Source organism: Oncorhynchus tshawytscha, linkage group LG08 (assembly GCF_018296145.1).
Source record: "Oncorhynchus tshawytscha isolate Ot180627B linkage group LG08, Otsh_v2.0, whole genome shotgun sequence".
Taxonomy (NCBI): Eukaryota; Metazoa; Chordata; class Actinopteri; order Salmoniformes; family Salmonidae; genus Oncorhynchus; species Oncorhynchus tshawytscha.
Genome location: NC_056436.1, coordinates 71658558 through 71676451, shown reverse-complemented (window position 1 = coordinate 71676451; position 17894 = coordinate 71658558). Strand labels below are relative to the sequence as shown.

General features: G+C 43.5%; 3 protein-coding genes across 6 annotated transcripts; 2 read left to right on the top strand and 1 right to left on the bottom strand.

Moving 5' to 3' along the window:
- Positions 1–652: 652 nt before the first annotated feature.
- On the top strand, positions 653–4298 carry LOC112256008 (stem-loop binding protein). The gene is given in 9 exon segments (XM_024428926.2): positions 653–947; positions 1773–1901; positions 2354–2458; positions 2548–2604; positions 2814–2948; positions 3039–3151; positions 3154–3187; positions 3483–3594; positions 3766–4298. Coding segments are annotated over 9 exon segments (813 nt in total). The 5' UTR covers positions 653–888; the 3' UTR covers positions 3835–4298.
- Positions 4299–4426: 128 nt separating this feature from the next.
- On the top strand, positions 4427–10698 carry ccdc142 (coiled-coil domain containing 142). 2 transcript variants are annotated; one of them, XM_024428919.2, is made up of 13 exons: positions 4427–4920; positions 5377–5514; positions 5647–5708; positions 5819–5873; positions 6004–7602; positions 7680–7766; positions 7918–8082; positions 8286–8449; positions 8700–8816; positions 8941–9055; positions 9208–9385; positions 9643–9854; positions 10010–10698. In XM_024428919.2, the coding sequence occupies exons 2-13, from the start codon at positions 5427–5429 to the stop codon at positions 10258–10260; spliced, it is 3093 nt and encodes a 1030-aa protein (XP_024284687.1). In that variant the 5' UTR covers positions 4427–4920; positions 5377–5426; the 3' UTR covers positions 10261–10698. The 2 variants fall into 2 exon arrangements, with proteins under 2 accessions (XP_024284687.1, XP_024284688.1); XM_024428920.2 differs by lacking the exon at positions 4427–4920 and adding an exon at positions 4937–5264.
- LOC112256007 (aldehyde dehydrogenase, dimeric NADP-preferring) lies at positions 10510–15939 on the bottom strand. 3 transcript variants are annotated; one of them, XM_024428922.2, is made up of 11 exons: positions 15818–15939; positions 15107–15179; positions 14302–14491; positions 13240–13471; positions 12795–12880; positions 12488–12696; positions 12272–12389; positions 11881–12022; positions 11515–11681; positions 11319–11418; positions 10510–11195 (listed from the first exon to the last, which is right to left on the bottom strand). In XM_024428922.2, exons 3-11 carry the CDS (start codon positions 14455–14457, stop codon positions 10921–10923), a joined length of 1485 nt encoding a protein of 494 aa, XP_024284690.1. In that variant the 5' UTR covers positions 14458–14491; positions 15107–15179; positions 15818–15939; the 3' UTR covers positions 10510–10920. The 3 variants fall into 3 exon arrangements, with proteins under 3 accessions (XP_024284690.1, XP_024284691.1, XP_024284692.1); XM_024428923.2 differs by lacking the exon at positions 15818–15939 and adding an exon at positions 15508–15738; XM_024428924.2 differs by lacking the exon at positions 15818–15939 and adding an exon at positions 15395–15413.
- Between the last annotated feature and the right edge of the window lie 1955 nt (positions 15940–17894).

The window sequence follows — 17894 nt, the reverse complement described above, 5'->3', positions numbered from 1 at the left end:
TTAAGTGGGAGTTTCATGTCGAAAACTCTGTCATTTCTGTAGACCTCTAACTTTCTGACCAGAAGGTCACTGACATGATTTGACCCCGTTTTTTCAGAGGTCCCAGTTGTCTTGAATGCATCAATAGACAGTTAGGCCAATGCGGATTCTGCATTATGACGATGTATTAACGACACTTCAACATTCTAGCCATGTTATGCCGCGACATTTCCGACTTGCTGATTTGTTGAACGCAGCACGTATATAACTACTACCAGTTAAACATTTGGAAATTTCGGAGTTTCCTTGTATAGCACATTGACGTGGCGTTAGCTGCACATTAACAGTACATGGGGAATATACACAATTTAAAAAATGCTATGAAACGGATTGTCTAGAATGAGCATTATAACGCATTTACATGACACTACAACATTCTATGGCAGCCATGTTAGCTCACCATTACACGAGGAATATTTAAACAATGCTATGTAACAGAATGTATAGGGCGCCTCTTTGTATGTTGTATAATATTCTAAAAGTTTGCCTAGCTCCCTAAATATATGCCTCTATTTATGACTAAACCACCACTGTTCCATCTGTGGTTTTGTAAACAAGCGCGTCAAATCCCTCCCCTTCCGTCACGTGACAACAACGGGCATGTTCGTTTGTACATGGCACGGTGCCCCGGAACAGCAGAGGTTGCGAAATTAGACAATTCCATTGGTCCTTAACCGATATCTCTACACTCCTTGGCACCGGGCCATGCGAAATGAATTCTTCAATTGTTGACTGACGTCAGGGAAAGCGCCATTCCTTAGCTTTGGCGCGTTCACATCAAAATCAAAAGATCTCTGCTTTAAGGGAAGTAGCTACAAGCCCTTCGTTCCTCTGTAAGTTTAGAAAAAAATGTCTTTTCGCCACAAATCCAGACGCACCAATGCTGAATATAACGGAGATGAAAATAGGTGAGTTGTCATGAGTTTGTAAGTAATTTAGCAACAAAAATCTATTTAAAAATCTATTTTCGCTTTCTCTCGCGCCAGTCTTCTCCCGCGAAATCCGGAATTGTTGCTGGTCTGGTTAGCTAGCTGGCTAATTGTTTCTAGGTACGCTTTTCCAGCTAATGTATGTTTCCTATCGTGTTATAAGTATGTGAGCATTTATTGTATTGCTGGCTCATGCATTCTTGACTAGTTTTGCTACGTACAGTAACGTAGCGTTTGCTAGACACCTAACCTTTTATTTTGATCAGGTGCTAGCTAAGTTTGATCAGGTGCTAGCTTAGCTAGCTAAGTTTACTGCTGGATAGCTAATCAGCTAACAATAGCTCGCTAACTTGCCTTAACTAGTTACAGTAGCTAAATAGAAAGTGCAAATCATTTGTTTATCTAACTAACGTTAGCTAGCCAGCCAACTTTATAACAACGTATTTCCCTTAAAATGTAGCTAGCTAATGTAACTGGCTTTAATGCAACAGCTAACTAGCTACTAACGTTAGCTTGCTTGCTAGCTAGCTATAGTAACGTTGGTTGACTAGCAAAACCTTTCGCGCTCATGCGTCCTATGGCGCCGAAGCAGCTATTGTACTGTGCTTGAAATATCTCATAAATAGTCAACTAGTGTACCTACTAGTGTCTCCACTGAGTCTGTAGTGATTGACAATAATCAACTAAATCAAAGGGAACAAGGCATTTTTAGTACTGTTTTAATGTTAAGTTCTTCGGGAAAATGACGTTCTTGACAATGGCATGATCTTTCAGTCTTGTTGATCCATATATCATTGTTTCTAGGAATAGGGGCCCTTCAAGGTGGTCCAACTGCCGGAAACGGGGAGCTGATGGCAGTATGAGATCAAATGGGGACTTGGACTCAACCGGTACCAGTGATCTTAAGATGAATGCTAACCACAGACCTGTTAGGTAAGATAAGATTCAGACTGCTCACTTGGGAGTTATCAAACCAATATTTTAGGTAGATTTTCTGTGTAGCCCTTTTTTTGTGTCCCAAATGGCACCAAATTCCCAACATAGTGCCCTACTTTGACCAGAGCCCTATGGTTTCTTTATAGTGCACTTTATAGGGACAAGCAATTTGGGATGTAGACCTTGACAACCATAAATTAAGTAGACTGCCCTGTGACACGTAAATGAGGGAAGCATTTGAGAACAATAGCTAGGTTGACAGATGGTTGCTAAATGCAAATGTGCCCCATGTATGTCACCCAGAATAATGCTGTTAAAAACAAACAATTAAAATGTATGGTGTTGTTTAATGTCTCTTTCACACCATCAGCCATCTCCAACTTAAGGTGTTTTGAGGCATCTTCTGGAGAGGAATCTCATAATAACTGTACATTTCATTCCTCTTTCAGTTTTACCACTCCTGAAAGTGAAGGTCCAGTTCCTAGATGCGCGGATTGGGGGAGTGAAGTGGAGACTGACGAAAGGCGCTCAAGTGTCCGTCGGGATATGCAACGGTCAGCAGTCACTGCGGAGTTTCCCCTTTTAGATAAATGTGCTTCTAAAAGCTTTCAATTGCTTATGGTATTGTTTCTTTTAGTTACAGGCGGAGGATACTAACATCAGATTTTGGTCCAAGGGAACGAAAGAACTCTTCTGGGAGGTATGTTTGAAAATGTATGTCTCATACTGTGTTTTGCATGAGAGCCTGGTCCCAGATTTTTGTGCTCTTGCCAACTCCATTGCTCGCTCATTGTCAAGCCAAACAAACAATGTGCGTGACAAGGAGTTGGCATGATAGCACAAACAGACTGGCACTCAGGGTACATCCATTCATTGCATTTCGTTCATTAATCTGTTTCCTGTCTTCAGCTCAGAGTCCAGGGACTCTCCTGTCCCCGGTGAGGTCATGGAGGAGGACGAGGAAGTCCTGATGAGGAGGCAGAAACAGATCACCTACGGGAAGAACACACTCGCCTACGACAGATACATCAAGGAAGTACCCAAGTGAGTAAAATAGTGTTTGTTTTCATTCAGCTACCACCCTAATAGATCAAAGTTAATATTAACCCATTTTGTTTTCCATTGTTTTGCCAGGCACTTGAGGCAGCCGGGAGTTCATCCTAAGACTCCCAACAAGTTTAAGAAGTACAGCCGGCGCTCATGGGACCAGCAGATTAAGCTGTGGAAGGTGAAGATTCACGCGTGGGATCCCCAGCCCTGGAAGGCAGTGAGCTGCAGGCCATGTAAGCCCCTCAAATATCCTGGCATTTAAAACGATCAAGCAAAAAATATATATATATATATATTATTTTTTTTATGCCATTTAACTTTATACTTCCTTTGATATAGTCCTTCAATTGTAAGCACAAGTTGTTCTCCTGAAATTGGATTTGGGAAATATGTTAAAGCCATCCTGTAGAAAAAAATGTATCTATCTAGTCTCAGGGAAAATCCTTCATGAGAGGACACCTTTGTGCCAGATGGCTTACTCAAACCAAGTTTGTAATACAGTTGTTCTTTGTTTCATGTATCATTTAGAGAGGAGGTTGACTTGGATGATGTCATGGATATTGAGCTGGACTTCCCTGAGCTGGATTCAGACTCGAACACACAGCCTCTTAAAGTCAGCAATGCCTCTTCGTCTCAACCGGTATGTTCTTTAACCAGTCTTGTTTGAAGCATGTTTGAAGACAACTATTGGTCCATGTTCAAAAGCAATTTTGGGAAGCACTATTGGACTCTTACCAAACTCAATTGGAGTGACTTTGTGCTGCATTTTTTCAGTATAAAACTAATCTAGATGTTTGTTTTTTTGTTCTAGGACTCCTGCCAAGGGACTCCCAGCAAGATGATGAAAATAGATGCATCAGTTGATCTTGACATGGCCTAACTGTTGTGCATTGAAAGACAATCCATGGCGATCACCCTAGCAGGAAAAAAAATATTGAATGCTTAATTAAAATTCCAGGATAAATTCATGATTAAATTCAAGTCAGTGACCTGAATTGTATATAGTTACAATTTTCTTATGTTGTGCTGTGGATGCTTGCATTTTATAATTGTTAGTGACTTTATGTTAAGAAAATAAATTTATTGTGAGTAGTTGGGAGTGTACATTTGACTGCGTTTAGACAGGCAGTCCAAATCAGATCTTTTTCTTCTCTATCAGATCAGCTCTGAAAAGGATCTGATGTGGTAGGTAAAAATGACCAATTAGAAAAAAATATCAGAATTTGGCAGCCTGTGTAAATTGTTTTGAAATACAATGTTGTACTATATTTTGAAGGGTTATGTTGGCATTGAGATTTTTATAGGCAGTTTTTAAAAAATAAATGAAGTTATGCGTCAAGGTTATTTTAGTCTATGATCAGTTTTCTGTATATGCATTCTCAGCGTTCTGCCTGGCTGTAGCTGCGAAATGTATATGTTCTTAGCTAGTTTTTCATAGTACATTAATGCTTATTACTTAGTGATTATCGGAAGCATGGATGAGCAATAGATCTGTGGACGAGCGCCATAGCTCCGCCCCGTATTAACCATAACAAGGGACGCTCTCTTTTCATTGGCTGTTTGTATCTCATGATGGTTAGCTAGCTTTGAGCTAGCAATGCTATTCGTGGACCAAACCCGCTACTTTCGTGAGCACTAGGATTAAAACTCAAAATAGGATTGGCTAAATTGCTAACAGTTGACTGCTGTAATCCTCACAGCAAGTGTTGATGTGAAACACGGAAGTATTCAAGTACAAATGTGATGTTTTATTACCTTTAACGGTAGCTAGCAACAATGGATGCTAATTTCTTCAATTTGGCCGTCGCTTGCTAACTAGAAAATATTTGCTAGCAACGTGGAGTAAAAAGCAATGTTGACAAATGAACTTGCCAACGCTAGGCGTCAAGAAGAGGAAGCATAGACTTACTAGCCAGCTAAATGGGGTTCTCTTACTGGGCACTTACGTCGGATACTGATTTCACAGGTATTGTGTTATTGCCGTTTTATTATGGCAGTAAGTAGCCTATACTTTTCAGATGGCCAACGCGTAGCTACCATGTTAGGGAGTGTGTCACTGTGATAGAGTTGTTATGAATCTCACTAGTTTGGCAATGACAAGCAAGTGTGAAATCGTTTTCAAATAGACACCTGTATTAGTTATGTGAACGGTGGCTATTTCCTTTCTATACGATAGTCCACTATCAGCGATTGCACAGATGGAGTATTTGGTGGCGACAGCTTGTCAAGGAATACTATCAGAAAACATCAGCAGGCGAGCTTGACCTCATCGCTAAAGTTGAAGAGCTAGACGTAACCTGAATACGAAATGTAAAGAGGATGATCATGTTACCTTGAGTAACGTTTTAGCTCAGTGCTGTTTCCTGGAAATGTGTTTATTTATTCTATGAGGGCATTTAATTAACAACGTTGTTTCCAACAGCAATGTGAGCCATTTTGGGAAAGACCCCTGAATGCTGTGTCCTGTTTGATATGGCTCAGATTTTATGCACCTACCAGGAGACCCAGAATGGGACCGCTCTGGAAATAGAGGGGCAGGGAGGTTTGGACAAGGCAGGAGGTAACCTTCTCTGTTCCCTAACGTCTACACTGACATTGTGATTGTGAATAAGTAGTTTATTGTTACTTCGTGTTCTGTTTCAGAATAGGAACACTGTTGCGTGGTTTGATACTACTCTTTGTCTTCATCCAGATAAAACAGAGACATCCCCTGTGAATGAGAACCCAGAACCCTTTTCTTCTGAAGATGAACAGGTAAGTGACTAACATTCTCAATGAAATATTTTGTGGTATGCTTAAGTCAATGTAAAAAACTTTAAGTTATGGTTTTATTATTGACCATTCTCTGAACCATCTTATTTCAGAAGAGACTAAATGCTTTGTCAGATGATGACTTTCTTTCAAAGGACAAACTTGATGGTATGGGCAACACCTTCTTTGTTACTGTTTTGATAGTTAACACCTGAGCTATGTAAATAGAAACAAATTGATAAGAGGACAATGCTGTTTGTGTGGCATTACAGTAGCACTATACTCCTGTCATCTTCAGCTTCTTGGTCCCAGAGTTGTCCCTTCACCAAGTCTCTGCAGAAGGCGGAGGCCCTGCTGAGGACTCGCTTCAACCCCAGCCTGAGGTGGCTACTGAGGCAGAAAAGTGATGATATGTGGGAATTTGAGAACCGGGATACCTTTGTAGCGTGCCAGAACCTCACCTCTCAGTCATCTAGCAGGCTGCAGCGGCTAGACCAGGGCATGCTGGGTCTCAGTCCACAGTGCCAAGTGTTGCGGGGGCCACGGACAGGCCAGCTGCAGAGTTGCGTCAGGGGCCTCGCTACAGAGGGCAGTTTCTACCACCACCCTCCAGCCGCTACCCTCAGCCAGCACTATGGGCAGCTGCAGTACCTACTGGAACAGCGGGCTCAGCTCCTTTTCCTCCATGAGTATGCCCGGCGCACCAGAGTCACCACTGTGTACGTTGACAAACTGACTAGCCTGCTGGAGCGGGAGCTAGGTTTGTTGATGGACAGGAGTCGAGTCCTGGAGCGACCAAACTCTGCCTGGAGCTTTGGGATGGGAGGCCTGTGCCAGGAACTACGTATCCACGTGAGCCATTGGGATGCTCTATGTGCCAAAGCCCAGTCTGACGTCTGGCTGAGAACTGTTCTGTTCCAGAGGACAGAGACCCTTGCTGTCATGCGGCGGACACTGAGAGTGCTGGGACTGCAGGCCCTGGTTCTGATGGAACGTTGTATCTATACAGCCCTCTCCGCTCTGGCCTCAGCTCAGCTGGCCAGGGTGCCTAGAGATGCCTTAGAAGACCTGCTGGCTGGGGCAGAGGTCTTTAACCAGGTACTGGAGGAGCAGAGAGTCCAGCATAGAGGCTCGCGGTGGAGAACTCAGACCCTGCAGCTGTCTGACTGGCCTGGGCTGTCTAGTAGGCAGCCCACCCGGAGGGGTAGCCTTCCTGCACCTTTCCCAGTGGTTGAACTGATGAGGATACTGGCAGAGCACAGGGGGCAGATCGCGGCAGAGCAGCTGTACCAATGGGCTTCCCAACAGAGCTTCCTCCACTCCCAGGCCCTGCACACTGGAGCCCCAGCCCCTACGTGGGAGAAATTAGAACTGTTATTCCCGCTGCTTTCCCCTCTACACCCCTCAGAGCCCAGTCCTGATGGGCTCACACTGGAGAACCTCCCTGGGCCCTCTTCAGATGAATCCAGGTTGGGAAAACCCTGTTCCTGGTCCTCTGATCTCCCCTTTATAGCCTTCATCCGTCAGGACCGTAAGTCTCTAGAGATTCTCTTCCAGGCCCTGGTGTCCTCCACAGACCTGATGGCTCCACACATCCCCAACAGACCCAGGCCGGAGTGTACCAACACCCCAGAACATTCTCCCAGGTGCTTTGAGGGAGAGTCTTCACCCACAGATGAGGCCAGGCAGGAGATAAAGAGACCCAAGTCAGTCCAGTCTGGGGCTTGTGTGGAGCTCTTTGGTCATTACAGGACAATGCTGTGGAGGGAGTTTGGCAAAGCCGTCATTCAGCGCTTCCACCAGCCACCAAAGAGAGACCCTTTGGGCAGTGTTAACCAGTGGAACGACCAGATGGTTTTCCAGCTTGTGATGTGGCTCAACCATGGCTGTAGAGGAGGTAACAAATGCTGCCTGTTTTTAATCAGTTGATGTGTGACTGACACTTTCAGTAAATAATAGTTGAATGCCTTGCAGAGCTCGTCCCTGAAGAGTGTAGAGGAGTGGTTGATGACTTCATCTTACAGCTCCTGTCCAACACTGCTTTTAGGCACTGGGATGAGGGTCAGTTTCTGTGTTTAAAACATCCTTAATACACTGTAATTTGACATCCATCTGCATCATGTAGTTATAGTAATATAACAACACAATGTTTTTGGTTTCTGTTAAGGTATTGCCTCTAATCTTTGTGTGTGTGTTTCTTTCTCTCTTGCAGTGATGTGTGCGTCACTGGGCTCAGGACTGAAAGATAAATGTCTTCCAGGAGTTGAGCGTGAGAACTGCATGGTGATGACATGTACCATGGAGAGACTCCTGCAGCTGTCCCCTCCACTCCTCACAGTGCTGCAGTGTCTTCAATCTTCAGCCCACCTGGTCCAAGGTAACCCTTATATCAGCCCACCTGTTCCAAGGTAACCCCTATATCAGCCCACCTGGTCCAAGGTAACCCCCATATCCATATGATTTAAACTGCTTATTAATCTGGAAATCACCTCCAAATATCCCTAGGTCATTCTCCTTCTCTACCTCTTAAACATTCTACCAGGCCACACGGTAGTCATCTTGCTTTTCATCCTTCATCAGGTGACAGTAATGCTCGGACTATGAGGTCCCTTCACATAGGATCGCTGAGCAGAGTGGTGGCATCCGTCCGATCCTCTACCTTCTGGGTCATGAGGAAGGCCTACCAGTTCCTTTCCTCCTGGTCCCTCAACAAGTTCCTGCTTGTCACCCTAGGAGACCTCAAGGTGAGGATTCACTCTGACATGCTTCCCAAATGGCTTCCTATATAGTGCACTACTTTGAACTAGAGCTCTGGTCTAAAGCAGTGCACTATATAGGGAATACGGTGACATTTGGGGGACACATCTTCTATTTCCCTATTGAATGTATGTTGGCCTTGCTTCAGGTGGTCTCCATCTTTCTTCTTGTCTTTAGTGAGAAATCCTATGTTGACATTGAGGGATGCACTTACATGAGAGTGTTCTGTGCTTTAAGGTTCTGAGAGCATCAGTGATGAGGCTACTGCAGCATGTGGAGGCCCTGAGTGTGAATGAAAATCATCTCCTCAAGCTACTGGCTGCACAGCTTACTCAGAGTGTCACAGATCTACAGGTGAGGGACAATATAATGGTTGATCTGTCAATTTCTAGACCAATGTTCCACCTGTCATCTCTTATAACCGATTTGAGTTTATTACTCAAATAAACTCAGTTCTATTATGTCTGCATTGTTGAAGGTATTCTCTGACCTGGTGCTCAGAATCTTCTCCAAGGACTGTAAGAGGATGTCTGAGGAGATATTTTTGCAGACCATGCCCTCAGCAAAGCACTGGAGAGTGAACTATAAAACGGGTAAATTACAGACTGATGGAAATGAAATATCCAATATTCTAAACATAAGAAACATGTCCACTATTTGAGTTCTTTTCTGTTGTACTTTGTGAATGGAGCCAATATAATTGATGCTTGTTTTTTGATGCTTGTTTATCTTATTGTATCTGTAGAGTTCCCCAGCAGCCCTAGTGATTACGCTACTACTGCAGCTCAGAGTGTAATAGGACAGGTACTGGAGGGGGTGCAGCCCCTGCCTGAGGAGGCTCGGATCCCCGCCCTGACAGAGGCCATGACAGCCTTCATGGAGGCCTGGATGGAGCACATCCTCAAGGAGAAGATCAAGTTCAGGTATGTGTACAGTATTCCCTGATTCTAGATTAGCAAATACAACCGTGCTGAATACCATAGAAATACAATTACTACAATGGGCATAGAATCTCTGACTTGGGAAGCCCATACTAGTGATTCTATTTCTGTGATTATACTGATTATCATTACTGTTATCTCCTAACATGGCACTAGTAAGGGGAGTGATAGACACACCCATTCACCAACCTTTCTGTTCCCCTCTCTCTCTCTCTCTCTCTCTCTCTCTCTCTCTGCAGTATCCAGGGGGCTCTACAGCTGAAGCAAGACTTTGACTTGATCCGGAACCTGATACGCTCTGAGGAATACAGCCTGTCAGAGGAGATCCACCAGAGGCTGCTCTCCCTCCGGGTCTTCCACCAGGTGGACAATGCCATCGTGTGCCTGCTGCAGCAGCCCATGGCCAAGCCCTACATGCCTTCGCGGGGCTGGGAGCCCTTCAGACGCTGCTGTAAGTGTCCACCAGGGGGGGTGCCTTCATCATTGATAACATGATTTTTAGTTGAATCCCGCTATAGTGGAATTAGTCAGACGTACCGCGACACTTTACAGCAATGTATTTGGCCTGTTTCTCCTGTTGACAATCTTGTGATTTCTACCCGTCAGGTCCAAGTAGTGCCAATATGGTGGACCAATCGTCTAGCAGTCTGAATAATTTTGAGAACATGGACCTCCAGTCTGCATGTCAACAGGCCCTGGCCCAGGCAGAGGGCTCTATGAGCCCTGAGCTGCTGGCCTCCACCCCGCAGGAGTCCTACCTGGCCGTGGCACAGCAAGAGTGGCTGGACCTGCGCATACACAATGGCAACCGCTGGAAGCTCCCTGGGCTGCAGTGCCTGACAAGGTCAGAGCCCTAACCCTCAGGTATTCTATGTAGAAACTCATTCCTCCTCCAGTCCAGACACTGGAAATTAACAGCCTTTTGGCCTAAAGGCTGTCCTACAAGGCTGCTCATCTGGAAGCCATTTTGCTCTTTGAATTAATAAATGTGTTAATGCGCTAGGGCCAGACAGGGCCAGTTTACTAGATTATGAAGTTACTAGGAACATTTGGATGTTACATTTCCTAGGACTTCATCTGAACAAATCAAAGCCATGTCAATAGACTAGTATTGAAGTTATTTATGTTATCATTAACGACAAAAGGTACAAAGCAATAACGTTACTGAAAAGTTTTTGTTTCTTTTCAAAACAACATTTCAAATATTGTGTGTATCCATGGCATGTGCATATAATTTAACATATTTTTGTAAATCTGTGCTAATGAAGTAATGGAAAGTAAAGATTTGTTTTTCATCTCTGGCTCCTGAGGGGTTTGTTTTGTTTACTTTTTAACCACAGAAAAGGAAACATCAGGTCATAAAATAGATGATCATGGTTGATATATAGATAGTAAACCCTCTCATAGTAAGATTACAGAATTATCGACATGATACATTACAATATAGCAACTTCAAGAAGTGCATTTGATGCAAAAAACAATTTCCAGTTGATGAGTTGCAGTAGTGAGAACCTGGGCTACCTGGCACCCATGACTACAATTACAATCAGGGCGACAAGGAGACCACAGGCTAAGATGGTGGCCAAAACTGCCCACACGAAGGTGGATTTGGATTGGTCACACAGGGAGCTCCTCATGGCCTGTCTGGCCCTGCGTGCCCGTGAGTGGTCCTGGGGTGGGTACCTGGCCATGTTAATGCATTCCATGCCCAAGGACTTGATCAGGCACGCCCGGTGGTGGCTGAGCTGGTCGAAGGTGTGTTTCCCGTGGTACCTGCCCATTCCACTTTGACCTGTATGGGGTCAGAGTTCAGAGAGCAGCAAGTGAGGTCATTATAAGATTGGTGAATTTTCCTAGTCTAATATCCTATGTGCTAGCCAAAACTATTAAAATACTTGTTGGTTATTGGTCTTACCTACGCCGCCAAAAGGAAGGGAGTTGAGCACGTAGTGCATTATGACATCATTGACTACCACCCCGCCGCTGCTGGTCTCGGCAATCATTCGCTTTATCACCTCATTGGCAAAAAGAGAAAGAATAGTAATATAGTCTGCGTGATCCTCTACACTCTGCTAATATGGAGTCCTATTGTTTCAACGGTAGTAGCTTACCTTCTTGTCAGAGGAAAAAACATACAGCGCTAAGGGCTTCTCTTTCCCGTTGATGAAGCGAATTGCATCACCCACATCACCAACAGTCACTATGGGCAACAGAGGTCCGAAGATCTCCTCCTGCATAAGTCTGGTGTGAGGAGACACGTCCGTTACCACGGTGGGAGCTGCAGGATCAGATGGGGGGAAAGGTCATTGTTATTGACAGATTCACAGGGACGGTACAGTCAGTTACATCGGCACATCACAGCACTGACAAAAGTTCATCCCAGAATTGATTCAATATGGATTTGTATACCCATTGCATAAATAAAGAAGCTTGGCAAGAGTCCAGCCAATCATCTCCCCCATAAGGATTCTCCCTACCAATATAACACTGTGATGGGTCGCTCTCTCCCCCTAGTGTCACACTGCATCCCTCCAGCAGACCCATCACTCGACTGAAGTGGCGCAGGTTGATGATGCGACCGTAGTCTGGGGAAGATTTGGGGTCCGGGCCGTAGAACTCCTGGAATTAACAAAAGACAAGGATTAGATGCTGTCTAAAACGAGGATTAGATGCTGTCTAAAACGAGGATTAGATGCTGTCTAAAACGAGGATTAGATGCTGTCTAAAATGAGGATTAAATGCTGTCTAAAACATGAATTAGGTGCTGTCTCAAACCATACGCACAGTGTAATAGACAGATATAGAACCCTGATATATTGTCCATGGTAATAGACTACTCTGCTGTGGGAAGACAGATCTGGAACAGACCTGTAGTGTATTCCGGATGCCCTCCACCACTTTGTTCTGAATGCTGGGCTCACACAGGATGTAGTCAGGGGCAATGCACGTCTGCCCAACGTTGAAAAACTTTCCCCATGTGATTCGGCTATAAAAACAAACACATGACGTATCAAGACATGTCTATATGAGCCATGTGACTATGGATAAAATGGGTTGCTGAGCAACGGTGCAAATAGCTGTTACCGGCAGGCCACGATGAGGTCACAGTCCTTGTCGATGTAACAGGGGCTCTTGCCCCCTAGCTCCAGGGTGACAGGGGTCAGGTGTTTGGCTGCAGCCTCCATCACCACTTTCCCCACTGTGCTGTTCCCAGTGTAGAAGATGTGGTCAAAACGCTGCCTCAGCAACTCCTGGGTCTCTGGAACTCCACCTGTCACCACAGGATATAACTCCTGTCAGGGAAAATAACCCAACATTATAGTGAGAGTTTACCCCAAAACCACACATTTAGATGTTTTATTACTGATACAAGGTTAGCAAAATGTAAGACCTTGTCCAGATATTGAGGGAGCAGTGCTTTGAGGAGACTGGCTGAGTGCTCACTCAACTCAGAGGGTTTCACCACTGCTGCATTCCCTGTAGAGGAAGAATGAACAGTGTGTGAGAGGGTTGCTGAGGATAAAGTTAGAAAACTAAATATGCATCCATTACAGGATCAATGAGTTAGCCAGGTAACTTGATTAAATATTGGTATATAACCTTTTATTTTTAAAGATAAGCTTGAAATGGACATGGTCTAGTTCACTCAACAACCAAAAAACTTAGAGATGTGTTAACCACTTATTTGCTGGCTCATTAATAAAGTTATCTGGTTGTTTATCAACGTTAGTATTAGTATAGTATATATACTATATACGTTGTAGTATACCCCTCTGCTCCCCTTGTAGTGGGAACATTTGAAGCAATTGAATTCAACTAGGGCCTGGGGTATATACCAGCTGCGATGGCCCCGATCAGGGGCTGCAGAGTGAGGGCCCAGGGGTAGTTCCATGCCCCGATGATGAGCACCACTCCCAGGGGTTCAGGCAGGATGTACACCTGGTCTGTTAAGGTCATGATGTTCTTCTCCACATGGCGAGGGGCAGCCCACTGAGACAGCTTCCCCACCGCCAGGCTGATCTCATTCTCCAGGCCAATCAGCTCGGAGAGGGCTGTGTCATACTGGCTCTGTAAAACGACAGGGCAGTGATGTCTGTCTGTATCGAGGCTATATGGATCGTTATTATTTACTTATCAACACACTCTGTGCCTAAACATGCTGGATTAGTCATTCAAATGTGGTAGGTGGTTGGACTTTACTAATCTGGTAAGGGGTATCTCCCTCTTTTCTCCCTCAAAGTTATGAAAACTCAGACATTCACTTGGTTACTTTTATGATTTGTGAAGCATCTATATAGGTCTTATAAATGCATTACGATTTATGAAGGCTTTATTACATCTAAAAACTCGGTGTATATGTATATGCCCTTTGTTGATACATTTGAGTGTACAAAACATTAAGAATACTTGCTCTTTCCATGGCATAGACTGACCAGGTGAAAGCTATGATCCCTTATTGATGCCACTTGTTAAAATCACTTCAATCCGTGTATAGGAAATGGAGACAGGTTAAAGAAGGATTTTTAAGCCTTGAGATTGAGACATGGGTTGTATATGTGTGTCATTCCGAGGGTGAATGGGCAAAACAAAATAATTAAGTGCCATTTGGTTATGGTAGTAGTTGCCAAGTGCACCGTTTTGGTCAAGAACTGCAACGCTGCTGGGTTTTTCACACTCAACAGTTTCCCGTGTGTATCAAGAATGGTCCCTCACCCAAAGGACATTGAGCCAACTTGGCACAACTGTAGGAAGCATTGGAGTCAACATGGGCCAGCATCCCTGTGGAATGCTTTTGACACCTTGCAACTCAATATTAGGAAGGTGTTCTTAATGTTTTGTACACTCAGTGTATGTCTTTATCAACAACAACAAAAAATCAATGACTTTCAAACTCTCACCCTGTTGAGGTCCTGCTTGAGTGCTATTGCAATCTCTCCTTGTCTTTCTGTGATCAGCCTCTGAAGGGACTTTAACTGTTGAACTCTGAACTTCAGGGGCTGGGACCTCCCTGTGAGAAAAGCGTCCCTGGCAAAGTCCACAGTCTGCTTCTCCATGTCTACGACTATCTATCACAAACACACCTGTAGCCTGCAACCATAATCACAATGAGAAAGACGCTAAAATATACACACCTACAGCAGTAGACCTAATCCTTTCAGTTTGAAAATGTACTAAAATATACACACCTACAGCAGTAGACCTAATCATTTCAGTTTGAAAATGTACTAAAATATACACACCTACAGCAGTAGACCTAATCCTTTCAGTTTGAAAATGTACTAAAATATACACACATACAGCAGTAGACCTAATCCTTTCAGTTTGAAAATGTACTAAAATATACACTAATCCTTTCAGTTTGAAAATGTACTACAGCAGTAGACCTAATCATTTCAGTTTTTGAAAATACAGCAGTAGACCTAATCCTTTCAGTTTGAAAATGTACTAAAATTTACACACCTACAGCAGTAGACCTAATCCTTTCAGTTTGAAAATGTACTAAAATATACACACATACAGCAGTAGACCTAATCCTTTCAGTTTGAAAATGTACTAAAATATACTACATTTACTGTGATATGCCTGACCAACTAATCAAATCGAACTTTATTAAAAGTGCATTTCAACATCATAATAATGCTATTTTTCTGAAAGGCAGAGGATTGAAAATCGAGCATAACATAGGGTAAATGCAATACTTACATGTGAATGAAAGCAGTAGCCTAGACAAATCCTAATGTTGTCTGTCACCAACACCCATACATGTAGAGATGGTCTGTACATTTAAAAAAAAAATCAAAGATCTATTCACTGTTCGTTGAGTACTATAAGTGTTGCTGCATATCTATTGAGAGGAAGTTGTTATATAGGCTACTCAGGGTCATATAAAATCATGACCTAGTTCTAGTGAATATTAAATCAAATCAAATTTTATTAGTCACATGCGCTGAATACAACAGGTGTAGATCTTACAGTAAAATGTTTACTTACAAGCCCCTAACCAACAATACCGTTGAAAAAAAATAGGGATAAGAAATAAAAGTAACAAGTAATTAAAGAGCAGCAGTAAAATAACAATAGCGAGACTATATACAGCTGGGTACCTTTACGGAGTCAATGTGCGGGGGCACCAGTTAGTTGAGGTATATGTGAGTCACAAAAGAGCAGACCTCTACTAAAGCCTCGGGCTCACCGGACACGGACTCTGATCCCCCCGACCTAGCCAAGGTAATGACGGCGATCATTAAGTCTGAACAGACTGTGCTGGCTAAGGTGGAGTCACTATCCACTGACCTATCCGCACAAATAGCCATTCTCGCCACCGAGGTCAACACAAAGATGGACTCCTTTAAAGACAACTTGGCGAAACATGACACCTGTCTGAATAGCTTGGAAGGAGGTGCAAATACTTACTTCGACAAAGTGGCGACACTGGAAGAGCAAATCACCCGGACTGGCTGCCTTAAGCAATCTTTGGGAGGTCCAACTCATTCCGTTGCATATTTGCTGACAGTACATTTAGATCTGATTCATTTCCAGAAAATTATATATAGTCCATCCCTGCTTCCGTGAAGTCTTATCACTTATGCAGATTCTTATTAACCAGGGGAGGGGGAAGGAACACATCATTTCACTTTTCAACAGTCATTTGTTCATGTACAAGACTTGTGTGAAGATACAATTTTTTATTTAAATGTTAATTCATTAACTTTTATTTTATTTTACTCTTGAAAACCTTAATTGCACAATATCAAAACACCCTGTACTGTATGAGGTTTGTGATTGGACTTTGCTACAAATATGGAAAAGTTGTAAAAATAATGACCAAGTTCTAGTGTATAATAACCTGACACTTCTACGGAAGCTTCTTCCTGATACCTACTTCACTGACGTAACTTTGGGTGTCATCATGGACAATTGCCAGTTCTTTTAATCACTTGAGATATCAGAGGCAGACTGTTAGTTTAATCATTACCTTAGCTCTCTAAAAATTTGCACGTGCCATTGGGGGCATCAGTACCACTATAAGAATCTGGCCTTGCTGGACAATCCCAACATCATCCCAGGAACCGTAGTCTCTTCAAAGCAGCTGTGAAGAGACTAGACTGGCTGCCTTAAGCAATCTTTGGGAGGTCCAACTAATTCCGTTGCATATTTGCTGACAGTACATTTCGTTCTGATTTATTGACAGAAAATTCTATGTAGTCCCGTCCCTGCTTCCATCAAATCAAATGTATTTATTAAGCCCTTCTTACATCAGCTGATGTCACAAAGTGCTGTACCGAAACCCAGCCTAAAACTCCAAACAGCAAACAATGCAGGTGTAGAAGCATTAACATTGCTTCCATGAAATCTTATCACTTCTGCAGACTCAGATTAAGCAGGGGAGGGGGAAGGAAGCAATCTTTATTAATTGGTGTTCTAGTCCAACATACCACGGTAAATTTGTTTTCAGTTTGGATACTGGTTTGATATTTGGAGTTTGCTAATCAATACCTCTTCGACAGAAGGTCCTAGGATGATTAGGGTGATATATCTAGAATCAGATGATGCTAGAGAGCAAGGTACAGCCTTTTTTTCCCTTCTCGGTTCCGTTTTCAAAAAGTGACTTTATATTGGATTCAATGGGAGAATATTATGCATGGGCGGCTAAGGGACTGTCTTAAAAGTGCAATTCCATTTAAACATGTTAACCAGTTTATATTTCATGGATTTTATATGAAAATATGAACTCAAAAAGCATAAATGGGAAGCGGTGCTGGTGAGCAGCAACATTTGAAGATGCGTTTTCTCAGTGCTCCTGTCCAGGGTGAACAATTTACTATTAATACTTGACCAACATCTCCCCTACCATGTTAATTTTGTAACATTTAATTTGGATTCAAACCCAATTGACTAATTTGGCAATTTTTTCTGACATTTTTGGCCTTTTCATTGTGAAATGTCGAAACAACCACGGCCACGAGTCACTAAAGAGCAGGCCTCTACTGAAGCCTCTGGCTCACTGGACACTGACTCTGATCCCCCCCGACCTAGCCAAGGTAATGGCGGCGATCATTAAGTCTGAACAGACTGTGCTAGCTAAGGTGGAGTCACTATCCACTGACCTATCCGCACAAATAGCCATTCTCGCCACCGAGGTCAACACAAAGATGGACTCTGTTAAAGACGACTTGGCAAAACATGACACCCATCTGAATAGCTTGGAAGGAGGTGCAAATACTTACTCCGACAAAGTGGTGACACAGGAAGAGCAAGTCACTCGGCTTTCATCAGATGTCTTCAAACTAACTTCCAAGGTCGAAGACCTTGAGAAATGATAGCGCCTAGGGAACGGTCGCATTTTTGGCCTGAGAGAGGAACTCGAGACCGTAAGCGGATTGCAGCTCTCCATACCCTCTCCATAGCTAAATTGCAAAAGGAAATTCCAGACCTTGATTACACCCCCACCCTTGACCCTGCGCACAGAAGCCTACAGTCTGCACTGAAT

Bases quoted from the DNA above. Each gene is read 5' to 3' on its own strand.
- LOC112256007 (XM_024428922.2), bottom strand. From the start codon at position 14,457: ATGGAGAAGCAGACTGTGGACTTTGCCAGGGACGCTTTTCTCACAGGG. The intron at 12,697-12,794 runs GTCTTACATTTT...TTTCCCTGACAG, and splicing joins TCCCTCAATATCTGGACAAG to GAGTTATATCCTGTGGTGAC. The intron at 12,390-12,487 runs GTAACAGCTATT...TTGTTTTTATAG, and splicing joins GACCTCATCGTGGCCTGCCG to CCGAATCACATGGGGAAAGT.
- ccdc142 (XM_024428919.2), top strand. From the start codon at position 5,427: ATGGCTCAGATTTTATGCACCTACCAGGAGACCCAGAATGGGACCGCT. The intron at 5,709-5,818 runs GTAAGTGACTAA...ATCTTATTTCAG, and splicing joins TTTCTTCTGAAGATGAACAG to AAGAGACTAAATGCTTTGTC. The intron at 7,603-7,679 runs GTAACAAATGCT...AATGCCTTGCAG, and splicing joins CAACCATGGCTGTAGAGGAG to AGCTCGTCCCTGAAGAGTGT.